This window comes from Macrotis lagotis, chromosome 1, assembly GCF_037893015.1.
Source record: "Macrotis lagotis isolate mMagLag1 chromosome 1, bilby.v1.9.chrom.fasta, whole genome shotgun sequence".
Lineage (NCBI taxonomy): Eukaryota > Metazoa > Chordata > Mammalia > Peramelemorphia > Peramelidae > Macrotis > Macrotis lagotis.
In genome coordinates, this window is record NC_133658.1 from 721,985,490 (window position 1) to 721,998,367 (window position 12,878).

A 12,878-nucleotide genomic window follows, 5' to 3' on the forward strand; every position below is an offset into this window, starting at 1 on the left:
GGCTATTTGACAGGGTTGCTGCCTTAGTTCAAACAAGGGAGAATGGAAAAAGTCTCATATTTTAAAAACTTGAGGTTTACAAATAAGGGGCAGGGAATTAATGAGATTTCTCTCCATATCCCCTGCTTTGAACTTTTAATGTGTAAATGACTTTTGATTGATAATGCCTTCTTCCCCCACGCCACACACACATAGGAAATCCCCTCAGTGCTCTCAAAACTGAGTTTATATCTAAGATCTGGGAACCTGGATTGGCCCAGATGCATCCCTGGCAGTGGGGTAATGTTTTCTGAAAAGTTCTTACTCTCTTGTCAGTGAGTCCCAAACTGTATTCTATAAACAGTCAAGTCTGGAACACCAGTTGCTGAGTAGTAGATTGTAAGAGAAAGCTTCTTTCTTTAGCAGAGTTATTACTCAAAAAAGGGATAGCCCAAGAAGCTGACAGCTTAGGCTCTTCCCAGGTCATTTGATAAGGCTGTTTTCCTCCCTGACATGAAATTTGCTTCTTGAAATGAACATTGGGTTTGCATGCTACCTCTATTATTTATTGCCTTGACTTCTCAGGATCTAATCTATAAAATGAGATGGAAGGGATTTGACACCCAGCCCCCACCCCTAGCCCCCATTCAACACATAGGATAGGCTTTAAGAATGTGTAAACAGCATTGTCTCTAGCTCTCATTTCTTTACAGGGTCCTTTTTAATCAGGCCAAGAAGGGAATGTGATTGGGGCTAACCAAATAAAGGTAAAGAACAAGGTAAAGATTTTAATTTTCAAGAGGCAACCCAGCAGGAAGGACTCCAGGTTTAGAGGGGATCATTCTTGAAAGTTTGAGGTGTTTCTCTACTTTCCCTATTTCCTTCCCTCTCATCTCTCCTTTCCCCATCCCCCTCATTTACTAGGTATTGAAGAGAATGGGTCAGTAGCAGACATTTCTGCTTCTAAGGATCAACATGAACACTGATACAGAAATCCATTCAAAGAAGGAAGCAGCTTAAAGGAGGATGGTCTCATTGATGTAGATAATATACAACATCCTCAAATTTTATCTTTTAATACCATAATAATTCAGACATCTGGTAGGAATGGAGGGTCAAAATTTTTTATGCAGATTTTGCTTATCACCCCTAAACCCTCTATGTAGAAAGTTTAACTGTTGTTTCCTCAGGCACCTTTTGTGTCTGTACAAGGAAAAGTATATTCCTAATTTGACAGAAAAGTGGTTTTTAAAAAATAGAGATTTTGTTATGATTTCTCAGGAAATTTTTTTCTGAAAGTTAATTAAGTCTGATTGGCAATTGGTGGACATGGCATCATTAGGAGGATCTTAGGAGCAACAATACTAGAGCCTCATCTTCTTTGAGTTATTCCTTAAACTCTGAGAATAGTGAGGATGAGTCAGGAAGACTCATCCTCCTGAGTTCAAATTTGGCTTTTATTTTATTTATTTACCAGCTGTGTGAGTCTGGGCAAGTCATTAACTATTTGTCTCAGTTTCCTCATTTGTAAAATGAGTTGGAGAAGGAATTGGCAATTTTCTTTATCCTTGCCAGGACAACCCAAAATGGGGTCATGAATAGTCAAGACACAACTGAAATGAATGAAGAACAAAAAAGATACTGTATGCAGAATCTAACCTGCCAGATGAAGTTTGGGAAATTGGGAGGGCTAGTTTACACTGCTCCTCTTAGGGTTTGTATGGGGGTAACTCAGTCTACCGGTTGATTTCTCCCCATTATTTAAAGTACCCAATTGTGGTTTGATTATTTGACCAGGCAATCCATGATGCTCCCTCTGAACCTGTTTAAAGAGGAATTCACATGTGATAGAGGGATCACAGTATATCACACATTTAAAAGACCTAATTCTGTCTGGTGATTGAGGTGGTGGTGTTTGCCTTAGGGAATTTAGTCAGTGTCTTTTCCTAACTTGGGCTGTTTTAAGTAACCTGACAGCCTGGTCACCTCTAAAAAAATTGGGTTGGGACTGAATTATAAGCTGCTGATCCTTGGATTATTGTACATCCTGGGAGTTCTTTTCACTTTGAGTAAAAATGTCTTCTTTGAACAGAGTGAACCGATACTTTGTTTTGCTGCTTTGCTCTCTCCAATAGTCTAAAGCCCTGGAGCTGAAGGGGCCTCTTCTGTTCTTGTCTCTTGGGTCCCCTTCTAGAGAAAGTCTGGCCCATGGCTGGGGGACTTGGTGGTGTAGTTGTTGGAGTGGATCCTCAAGAGTGTTTCTGTTCACTGGGCTCCTAACTGCTTAACTCCTCTGTAAGTTACAAATAGCATGATTTCAAACTATTAATATGCAGTGATGACACTCAGCATGTATGAACTTACATATCTTTCACTATTAGTCAAATTTATATATACATAAATACGTATTTTAAAAATTATATGGGTGTGTGTGTGTGAGAGAGAAAAGAGAAGAGAGAGAGAGTAGTGAGAGAGTATCATTCTGATCACTGCTGATCCAAATCTCTGCCATATGGCCCAGGAATATAGCTTATATTTTATCAAATTACCAAATCTCATCAGGATTTTTGTTTCTCTTTCAAATACTGTAGCCCTTACACAGAAGAGGGTATTTAACTTCTTAAGGCTGTATAACATTATTAATCTATACTCGTGAAATACTTAATGAAACATGAAACAATCAGTGAATTCTTTGCATATTTTATTTTTCTTTTTTGATTTCCAACTCACACACATCTGGCATATTTTACATCTTTGCAATAAAACATGGTTACAATAGCTTAAGGAATTTATATATCCAAAATATTTCACCATGGTCTCAAGATGAAATGGACTTATCTTCCAGATGTTCAGTATTCTCCCAATTCTAAGCTACAAAACTCAAATATTGCTTACAGACTGGTGATGAATAACTTAATCATTACTTTGATTCCCCATGATTTCAGAATTTCATAAATACAAACAACAGTGAAGAAGGAATTCAGTGCTAAAACTTACTAATACAAGGTGGGGAACAAATAAGTAATCACAGCAATAAATAATGATATGTTTCTGGTGCAAAGTGCCGATACAAAGAATCCATTATCTTGTTTTATCTTTTAAATAAATGACTGCAAGTGAGTGTAGATTTTGAGAAAATTACATTCCTGTTACATGCCTCATAGCCCTACTGACACAATATGTACATCTATGACAATACAGTCACCAAATATACAAAGAAGAAACATGAAATAAGGTGTATGTACCTCTGGGTATACATTGATCAATACAATGTATGGAAAATAATTTGATAGCCATTGTTTAATATCATGGAAGATGAAATGCCTTAGGCCGAGAATGTAGATTTAGATGGAAATTTCTCAAGAACTTAAAAAAAATTCAATTATTACAATGAAGTTCAACTTTTTTTTAAAAGAAACCAAGTTATCTGAAGAAATAAAGAGAAAATGTGATTATCTGATCCCCAAACTAAGCCAATGGGTTGACTCCAGAAGTATAGCACTTTTGACACATTATGATGGGGAGTCATTTAAGTACTGGGGAACTGAACAAGCATGACTCCTGCTTATACAATGAAAACCAGAACCATATTCCTAAACCCCTGTTTCACTTGGTTTTCAGATTAAGGAGGAAAGGATTTAATTTTCATTGTATAAAATGGCAAATAATGAATTGATATCCAAATGCTTTATGAGCAAACTTCACTTAGAAGGGATGAATTTAGATTTAAAAGTGTGAACCATGTTTTTGTGAGAATGTCAAAAATTACTGATTGAGTCCAAATTCAACCCTTTAACACAAGCTGTGCCCTCGGACAAATCTCCAGTTTAATTTGTGTGAACACACCTGTTCCATCAAGACATTGGGTTTAAAGTACATGCAAGTTGTAACTCCACAATAAAATTAAGAAACGTTTTGTTCTTTATACAAGGTTTTACTTTTACAAAAGTATCCCTTTAAAGTTAAGATGCATCTGATGTACAAAGTATCAAACGTATTTTTTTTCCTCAGCTTGAAAAAAGGCTGGAAATGGGATGTAGATTGGGTTCCTAGCATAAGCATTGTAACAACTGGACACAAGGTTCCTCAGAATTTTCAAAAGTCTCTTGTGACGGTCCTACAACCTTTTCTCAATAAACAACAATATATGAAATAATTACCAAAACATCTCCTAATTCATATAATTTACATGATACAAGCTTGCTTGGTAGCAGCTGGTGTTCAGTTGTGAAAAAACACACAAAGTAAAATGGTTGCTTACTACAATGTACAGCTATTGCTGGGTGTAATGGAATGTACAACGGAGGCCAATGGAGACGTGTTTTTCCACCAGAGAGAACGTCCTTCATTGTAGCACTTGTGCTCTCAACTTTCACTTAGATTCAGCTCTCCACTGTCTTCAGTATCTGTTTTGATGCTCATAATGCCATCGATTAAAATCTATATTAAAAGCTACAATGCTACCAGAAGCCATGCCAGTGATCAGAGTCCTGGAAAAGTAGAGATATTTGTTAAGTGTTTGCACTAATAATCAGATATCTTAGGGATTTGCCACTTTATACCACAAAACCTCATTCATTCAGGATTCCACTAACTTGAAATAAGCAACAATTTAGATGGGATTAAAATGTATACTAATAGTGTTGACAAGTCCACACTGAAATAATCCTAAGAGGAATTTAAGTGGAAGAAATCAGGGAATGCTAGAACAGAGAGGCAGAGGTATCACTGAGCTGGGAGAGCATCCTACTCTAGCTGCCTTTAGTAGAGGGACTGCCCTAAACCCTCCCACTGATGCAGTTCTTGGCTGTCTCTCCCATTACACGTGATATCCTTGGGAGTTGTATCTCTCTCTTTTTTTAAAGTGTTTAGCACATAGTTGGCAATTAATAAATGTTTATTGACTGACTAAAGAAGATCATTAACCTTTCTAATGAGGCAGAGCCCTTCTCTATCCTCAGCCAGAAAGCTTTATCTTCTTCAGGAGGAAGGGCTGAAATCAGATCAAAATACAGGAGAATGAAAGAATGGAGAAATCCCCTTCTTCCTCAATCCTGCCCCCAACCAGCCCCCCTCCCCAGCCAAGATCCAGTGGAAACCTCCCCTCTACCTCCCATGCACAGAACTCCTAGATGCACTCATACTCCTGCTCTCTTGACAGGGAATGTTCATCATTCTTCCTGTCCCTCACTCAACTAATCAATTTCTTAGTTCATCAACTTCCATATTATATAAATATGATTTTAGCTTAAAAAATTACATGCTGGGGTGGCTAGGTGGTGCAGTGGATAGAGCACCGGCCCTGAAATCAGGATTACCTGAGTTCAAATCTGGCCTCAGACACTTAATAATTATCTAACTGTGTGGCCTTGGGCAAGTCACTTAACTCCATTTGCCTTGCAAAAACCTTAAAAAAAATTACATGCCATATTAAGCCAGTTAGAATTAAAAAGAAAAAGCACTGAATTTGGAGTCAGGACTTAGTTGTGAATCCTTTTCTCTGCTCCCTTTGTTTCTTCATATTTAAAATGAGGACCGGATGATCCTATGGGTTTGTTCTCAATCTGTCTTTGATCTGATCAACTTCCAAGTCATTAAATCTAGCTGTATTTTTGGTATCTCTAACATTCTATGCATTTTGTGATGAATACAAAGCACTAGATTTTTGCAAGTAAGAATAATCTGTCAATTGAGTAATAATAACTATAAGAAAAGATTATATCAAATAATAAATGAAATCCAAGTATCCATTAAATATGTGGTAATTTGATTGCAGAGCCTAGGCATTTTATTCATACATTTTCCTGGTACTAGTTGGCTGAACACCATGCCCCAAATTGTGAAAACTAATCTGTTTTATTGTAAATTTATCTTAACATAAATACTGGGCAATGCTCATTTGAAGCACCAAATTTAGAAAGCCAGGTTAAGATTCTAAGAGATAGTTCCTTAAAAAAAATTATTATGAAGTTAATTAATTTTGTACACCCAAACTTATTAAACATTACATTCAAAACAATTAACCTAAAACTATATCTACAACAATTTTTCTATGATACTTTAAATGTGGACAAGGGGAGCTTGTTCACATTTTTCTTCTTGACCTCACTGCTTCCACACCTTTTGCTTTTTTACTGTATTGCTCTTACTTAATTTCTTACTTTGTTTCTTACTTAATTTCTCTTATTAAGGTCTAAGATTCTTCCTCAGGGCATAAATTGCAGGGGGCATACTAATAGCAGTGTTACAGAACTCATATTCTATTGGTTCATATATGAAGGATCCTTTCCCACAGTGTTTTTAATTAAATAAATTTCTTTGCTGAAACTCACCTTTGATCATGAGACAAATCCATTGCCCTAATGCCAGCATCACATCCAGGATAAATATAAAGCTGTTTGAAGTCACAAGCCTGCCATACCTCCACAACTCCATTGTCTCCTCCAGTGACCAGGTTCTGTCCATCACTGCTCAGAAGGATAGCCTTCAGAAAGCATAGAAAAATAGACAACTTTTTCTCAATAAACAACAATATATGATATTCTTGATGTTTTTATAAATGACAAAACTTATAGCTGCAAAGAGCTCAAAAATATTTTATTTTCCCCTTATATGCAATACTATCTTATGTGTATAAAGTACTCTTATATTTTTCAAAGTGCTTTCAGAAGCATTTATCTTATGTGAGGTTAAATGGATAATATGATTATTTTTATTTCAGATGAAATGCAGTTAATATTACATGACTTTGGGGTGGCTAGGTGGTGCAGTGGATAGAGCACCAGCCCTGGAGTCAGGAGGACCTGAGTTCAAATGTGATCTCAGACACTTAATAATTAGCTAGCTGTGTGACCCTTGACAAGGCACTTAGCCCCACTGCCTTGCAAAATAATAATAATAATAATAATAAAGAAATATTGCATGACTTTCCCAAGTCTAGTGAAATATGACGCTTAAGGATTTTTACATGATGTTCATTAAAGTTCCCTTTATTTTACAAAGAGTTTATTAAAACAATTGTTAAAAATTAAATTTCTCCTCATCTAAAAGTTATGGAGTCAAAGAAGCTACTTGCTGCTAAAATCCCTTCTTTCAATTATAAATCCTATTATCAATCATGGAGTGCTTAATGAAGATAGTTTCTTCTGAAGTTCTAGAGTAAACATTTTTTTAAAAAATTACTTATTTATTTTGAATTTTACAATTTTTCTCTTCATCTTGCTTCCCCCCCACCCCCACAGAAGGCAGTCTGTTAGTCTTTACATTGTTTCCATGGTATACATTGATCTAGGTTGAATGTGATGAGAGAGAAATCATATCCTTAAGGGAAAAAAATAAAGTATAAGAGATAGCAAAATTACATAATAAGATATGTATATATATATTTTAATAAAAGGCAATAGTCTTTGGTCTTTGTTCAAATACTACAAATCTTTCTCTGGGATACAGATGGTATTCTCCATCTCAGATACTCCAAAATTGTGCTTGATTGTTGCACTGATGGAATGAGCAAGTCCATCAAGGTTGATCTTCACTCCCATGTTGCTGTTAGGGTGTACAGTGTTCTCCTGGTTCTACTCATCTCGCTCAACATCAGTTCATGCAAATCCTTACAGGCTCCCTGAATTCTCATCCCTCCTGGTTTCTAATAGAACAATAGTGTTCCATAACATACATATACCACAATTTGTTCAGCCATTATCCAACTCCTCAATTTCCAATTCTTTGCCACCACAAACAGGGCTGCTATGAATATTTTTGTGCAAGTGATGTTTTAACCCTTTTGCATATTCTCTTCAGGGTATAGACCCAGTAGTGGTATTGCTAGATCAAAGGGTATGCACATTTTTATTGCCCTTTGGGCATAATTCCAAATTGCTCTCCAGAAAGATTGGATGACTTCATGGCAACACTGACAATGTTATTAGTGTCTCAGATTTCCCACATCCTTTCCAACAATGATCATTTCTAGTCTAAAATTTTGAGATTTACCCTGGTTGAATCATTGATCTCCATTTGAGCTAAAAGTTTTCCATTAATGCTGAAATTACTGAACCGTCCTCGTTCATAGTATATGATACAGTGGCCTTCACTGGACACAGAAATCAATCTGGGGAATAAGCAGTTTTCTGGTCCCTCCAGTGCTCTCAGCAAATCTCCCGTGATTGTATGTACAAGGCAAGGGCCTTCTGAAAGGGAAAAGAACAGCAATATTCAAATACCAGATATAAAGCCACTAGTACAGAATCTAGATACTATCCTTGTGTTGTTTTATTATTATGAACATAAAAGTGAATAATGATATGATAATTAAAATTATAAATGCAGTTATCATCAATTTAACTCATTTATTTATTTATTTATTTTTAGGTTTTTGCAAGGCAATGGGGTTAAGTGGCTTGCCCAAGGCCACACAGCTAGGTAATTATTAAGTGTGTGAGGCCGGATTTGAACTCAGGAACTCCTGACTCCAGGGCCGGTGCTCTATCCACTGTGCCACCCAGCTGCCCCATCATCAATTTTGAATGAAGTTCCTAGGAGGCAATCATGTTTTACCTTTTTTTATATCCCCAATTCTCAGTAGGTAATTGGTACCAAAGTAAGTGTTTAATAAATGCTTGTTGATATAGAACGAGGAAGGGAGGACCAAGAAATCATATTTACTTCTGAACACCCAAACTTAAATGTAAGCCTAATTCCAGCCACCCAACATTAAAGAATAATACAAAATGGAATGGATTTATGTTTGCTAATAAAAAAGTAGCATACAGAATTTATTATTATACAGTTTATATTGGTTATTAGTCTAAATATTGGAACTAAGTTGCTACAGATTTGATAACAATTATAATTGTTTATTGGGAATATATAATTGAATGCAAAGTACTCACCAAAAGAAAATTCTACATTTTAAAAGATTTAAAATGACTTCTAACCTTTAGCACCACTGATAACAAGTCCCAGTTCAGCACAGACTGATACACAGACAACTTCATGGTCATGCCCTGTAAGGACAGCTCGTGGAGCGGGATAATCACCTGTAAAAACCAGAAATAGTTTGCTGATATAAACCAGTGACTTTTTTCTTTTTATTTTCTTTTTTGTTTTTGTAAGGCAGTGGGGTTAAGTGACTTGTCCAAGGTCACACAGCTAGATTGTTATTAAGTGTCTGAGACCAGATTTGAACTCAGGTCCTCCTGACTCCAGGGCCATTGCTGTATCCACTGCGCAATCTAGATGCCCCTAAACCTGTGACTTGTTGTAAGTCACAAAATTTAATTCTCCAATAGTAAGGGGAAATGCAGAGTTCATATAATTAACCAGATTATTCATATTATATATATGATGTTTTAATGAATAATAACTTTTTTCTTTATTATTGTAAACCAAGTATAGAACTCTACTCATCATTATTTTAACATAGGGAAATAATGAAGCATCCTCATTGACAAACATTACAGAGCACTTTAGTGAATGACTATTACCATGCTAAATGTTAGAGTACAAAGAGTAGTTGAGAAACAATGAGAATGAAACAGATTTGGTCCATTTGCTGAAGTTTATACTCAAAGACAACAGTGAATTAAACAAATCTGAAAAAAATATTACACAGATGATGTGCAGCAGTGATAAGTTTGTTATTACCCAGGATACTATATAATTTAATATTTTATATTCTACTTATTTTCAAACTATATAAATGGTAAAACAAATGTGAGCTTAAAAAAAAGGTGCTAAATGGAATCAAAGTGTAAGAATCAAAGGGACCCTGAGGGGATGTAGAGAGTGCTGGGCCCAGTTTGAAGTAGTGATTGGTATGAGGTGAATGAATAAGAAAAATAGCAGCAGTCAATAAAGGACTTTGGTGAAAAAGATTGACTGCTGGGAGCAATGCTGAAAGAAGAGAGGCCAAAAAGAAGTTTTGAAAAATCCAGGAATATAATTTGAACCTAGATCTAGGAAGAACTTAGCTATGTGGGAAAGAAGGTAGATACAAACATTAATATGTATTATTAAATTCTTTATGAAACAGGTAAGACTACCACAAAGACAGACTGGTGTATAGCCATAGAGCATCATCATCAGGTTTGGAGGAATTATCAGATATAAGGATAAAGAAAATCAGAGGTGCTTCTAAATTTCTAAATGATAGAACTAGATGATATACAAGTCCATGGTAATTAAGAATTCATACATATTACATATTACATATTCGTACATATTACAAATTAATCAGGATTAATTTATCTTCAAACACTATATATCTATATATCTATGTATGTTCGTCAATATTGGGATCCTGTCCATAAGTGGCCATTTTGCACTTCTAGCCTGGTTCTGATGAAAAAACTTATCAGAAAGAGGAGGAAAAAGAGAGGGACAAAGAGAGAAAAAGGAAAAGAGAGACTTTATAGTTTCTGTATTTGCTCAGACATAAAGCAAAATCTATATAATGTACTTTAACTTGCTCTAAATACCTAAATTTTCCTAAAATGAAAAGGCATGCCTGGATTTTTCCTGAAGCACCTCCATATTATATTTAAAGTATGTATATACTTTAGAAAAGTTCTGACTGCTTCAGTAAAAAGGTATAATTTAAATATAATTGTATAAATTTTATATTTATGGGTAACTGTTAATGAAACTAACATTTTAGAGGGAAAAATCTTGTAACTACACAATTGATTGTTTCAGTATACTTTATATAAAATAAAGGTTGATTAGAGGAATTTTTATCAAGTTGTTTTCTCTAACATGTTATGAAATATCAACAACAAAAATTCTACTACTTATTAATGTGGAAAAAACAAAGATATCTGTTAAAGTGGTCAACATCATCTCATATGGAAAAAGCAAATAAGACTATCATTCAAAATGTAATATCTGTGATATAAAACTAATATAAAAAACTCTGCTTATTTTATTTGTATGGAAAGGAAAAATTTCCTTGTTGATAACTGCTTGATTTAGGAAATTCAAATGTTTCTATTTCATTATAATCTCTATCTTTTAGATAAATTGTGGAAGCTGATAATTTGAATAGTGATTTCATAGTTTCTGAAAAAATTTTTTCCTTCAAGCTCGTTAAAAGGACATCATATATATGTGTGTGTTTACCAACAGCAGTGGGGAGAAATCTTTCCTATATTTCATTTTATTGAAAGGGAAAGATTGTCATACACCCTAGAAATCATTTCAAATCTTAAGAAGTAACCCATCACTGTCCCCTCACAAGTGATAGAGGTAGATGGAGTTGAAAGGTTATTCATGGAGGGAGCTGCAAGTGATGTCACCCCATGAAGAACAAAAACACCATCACTGTCACTCCAGAATCATTTCCCCCAGGTGAAGATCTTCATTTGTGATGGAATTATGAGGAAGGAAAAGGGCTAATGTGTTCAAATTTGAGATCCCTTGTATTTTAGCTGCTGGAGTAGGAAGTGATGTTGACATTGCACCTATACCATCTTGTTACCATTATCTAGAATAAAAGGAATTAAAAAAAATAATGTTTAGAAAAAATATGAAAGTATTAAATATTGTTATAAAAATGATGCTTTTTGGCAAGAATGAATGTTGAAATTTCTAAAGATCATTCATGCTTCCTACTATAGTAATCTTGATTAATGGAACTAGAAATTATGTCTAAAGAAATTTTTAATCCTCCAATACTGAAAGAGAACAAGGGAAAGTGCTATGCCAAACTCTGTTTGGTCACCATTGCTGTTGTCCTGGAACAAGGGCACTGGCCCCCTTGATAAATCCCCACTGCTATGGTTGCACTTATGATTTTTGTGTTTAGTGAAGGAAAATAATGCTCCTATCTCAAATGATCACATTTCTTCTTGCTATGATATTTACGAGCCTAAAGTTTGTGCAAACTCCTAGATACCAGTCTGAGAGAGACTCAAAAACTCAAAAACTGCTTTTTTCCAGGATTTCATTTAAAAACCACCAAAAATGGAAGGTTCTTAGCACATTCTGAAGACACAATTAAGGATTATTAGATGTAAATTAGCATGTTAGTAAGTCACATCAATTTGAGTGTATCATGCCTTCATAAAAAAAACAGCTTAAGAATTTTTATAGATAGTAATGATGAATGGGCCCAGAGTTAGCACAATTTTAAGCAAAAATTCACTTAAAAAATCAAAATATACATTTGTTACCATTTCATATTTATTTCACAATAAATTATAATCTGAACTCTCCAAATCTCTCATGCTTTTCTGTTTGACTTCCCCATTCATTCTGCAAGTTCACTGAATAGAGGTCAAGCACATAATAGGATGTTTTGTATAGTAAGTATCTAATACATATTATATGAAATAAGTTGAATAGATGAAATATGAGATATGGGAACAAATCTACAGTCTTATCAGACAAGTTGAAAAATAAGAAAAAATTGTTTACTTTCTTAATATATACTTATAATATATACCACTTTCTCTTCTGAGTTCCTCTTTTGCCAACAAATTCCTTATATATTTAAAGAATAAATTCAGATCTGAAGTCCCAGCACTCCCCCAGGTCCATTCCATTTATGACATTTTCAAATTAAGTCATACATGGAAGAAGGATGCTGTGTAGCATTTTGGTATCCTTCACCTTGACAACAGTATTGTCCCATATACTTAAGATCCCTGGAGAGATGATATATAAATGGCACCAACTTTTCTATCTCTTGCCCTTCTCACTGCCCCTTTATTAGAATCTAAACCCTATTCCCAGGCTTAGCAAAAATGGGAGCAAAGAAAGGCAGAGTCAAATGGTTAGAAGCTGGACCTCAATCACTATTGCCAATCACTACTGAGTATGTAGTGAGGCAAGATATTTCCTTCCCAAACCAGCATCTGGTATAGAAAGAAATCAGGTTATAATCCTTACAGAGAAAGGAG

General features: G+C 35.0%; 1 protein-coding gene across 7 annotated transcripts in view; it reads right to left on the minus strand.

Annotated features, from left to right (window-relative positions):
- Window positions 1-2,646: 2,646 nt before the first annotated feature.
- Window positions 2,647-12,878, minus strand: part of NBEA (neurobeachin) — a 796,125-nt gene continuing 785,893 nt past the window's right edge. For all 7 annotated transcript variants that reach the window (XM_074216034.1, XM_074216037.1, XM_074216036.1 and 4 more), the window contains 4 exons: window positions 8,916-9,017; window positions 7,972-8,168; window positions 6,312-6,463; window positions 2,647-4,469 (listed from right to left, as the gene is read on the minus strand). In XM_074216034.1, coding sequence (XP_074072135.1) covers window positions 4,379-4,469; window positions 6,312-6,463; window positions 7,972-8,168; window positions 8,916-9,017 — 542 coding nt within the window. In that variant the 3' untranslated portion in view covers window positions 2,647-4,378. The remainder of the gene's footprint in view (window positions 4,470-6,311; window positions 6,464-7,971; window positions 8,169-8,915; window positions 9,018-12,878) is intronic.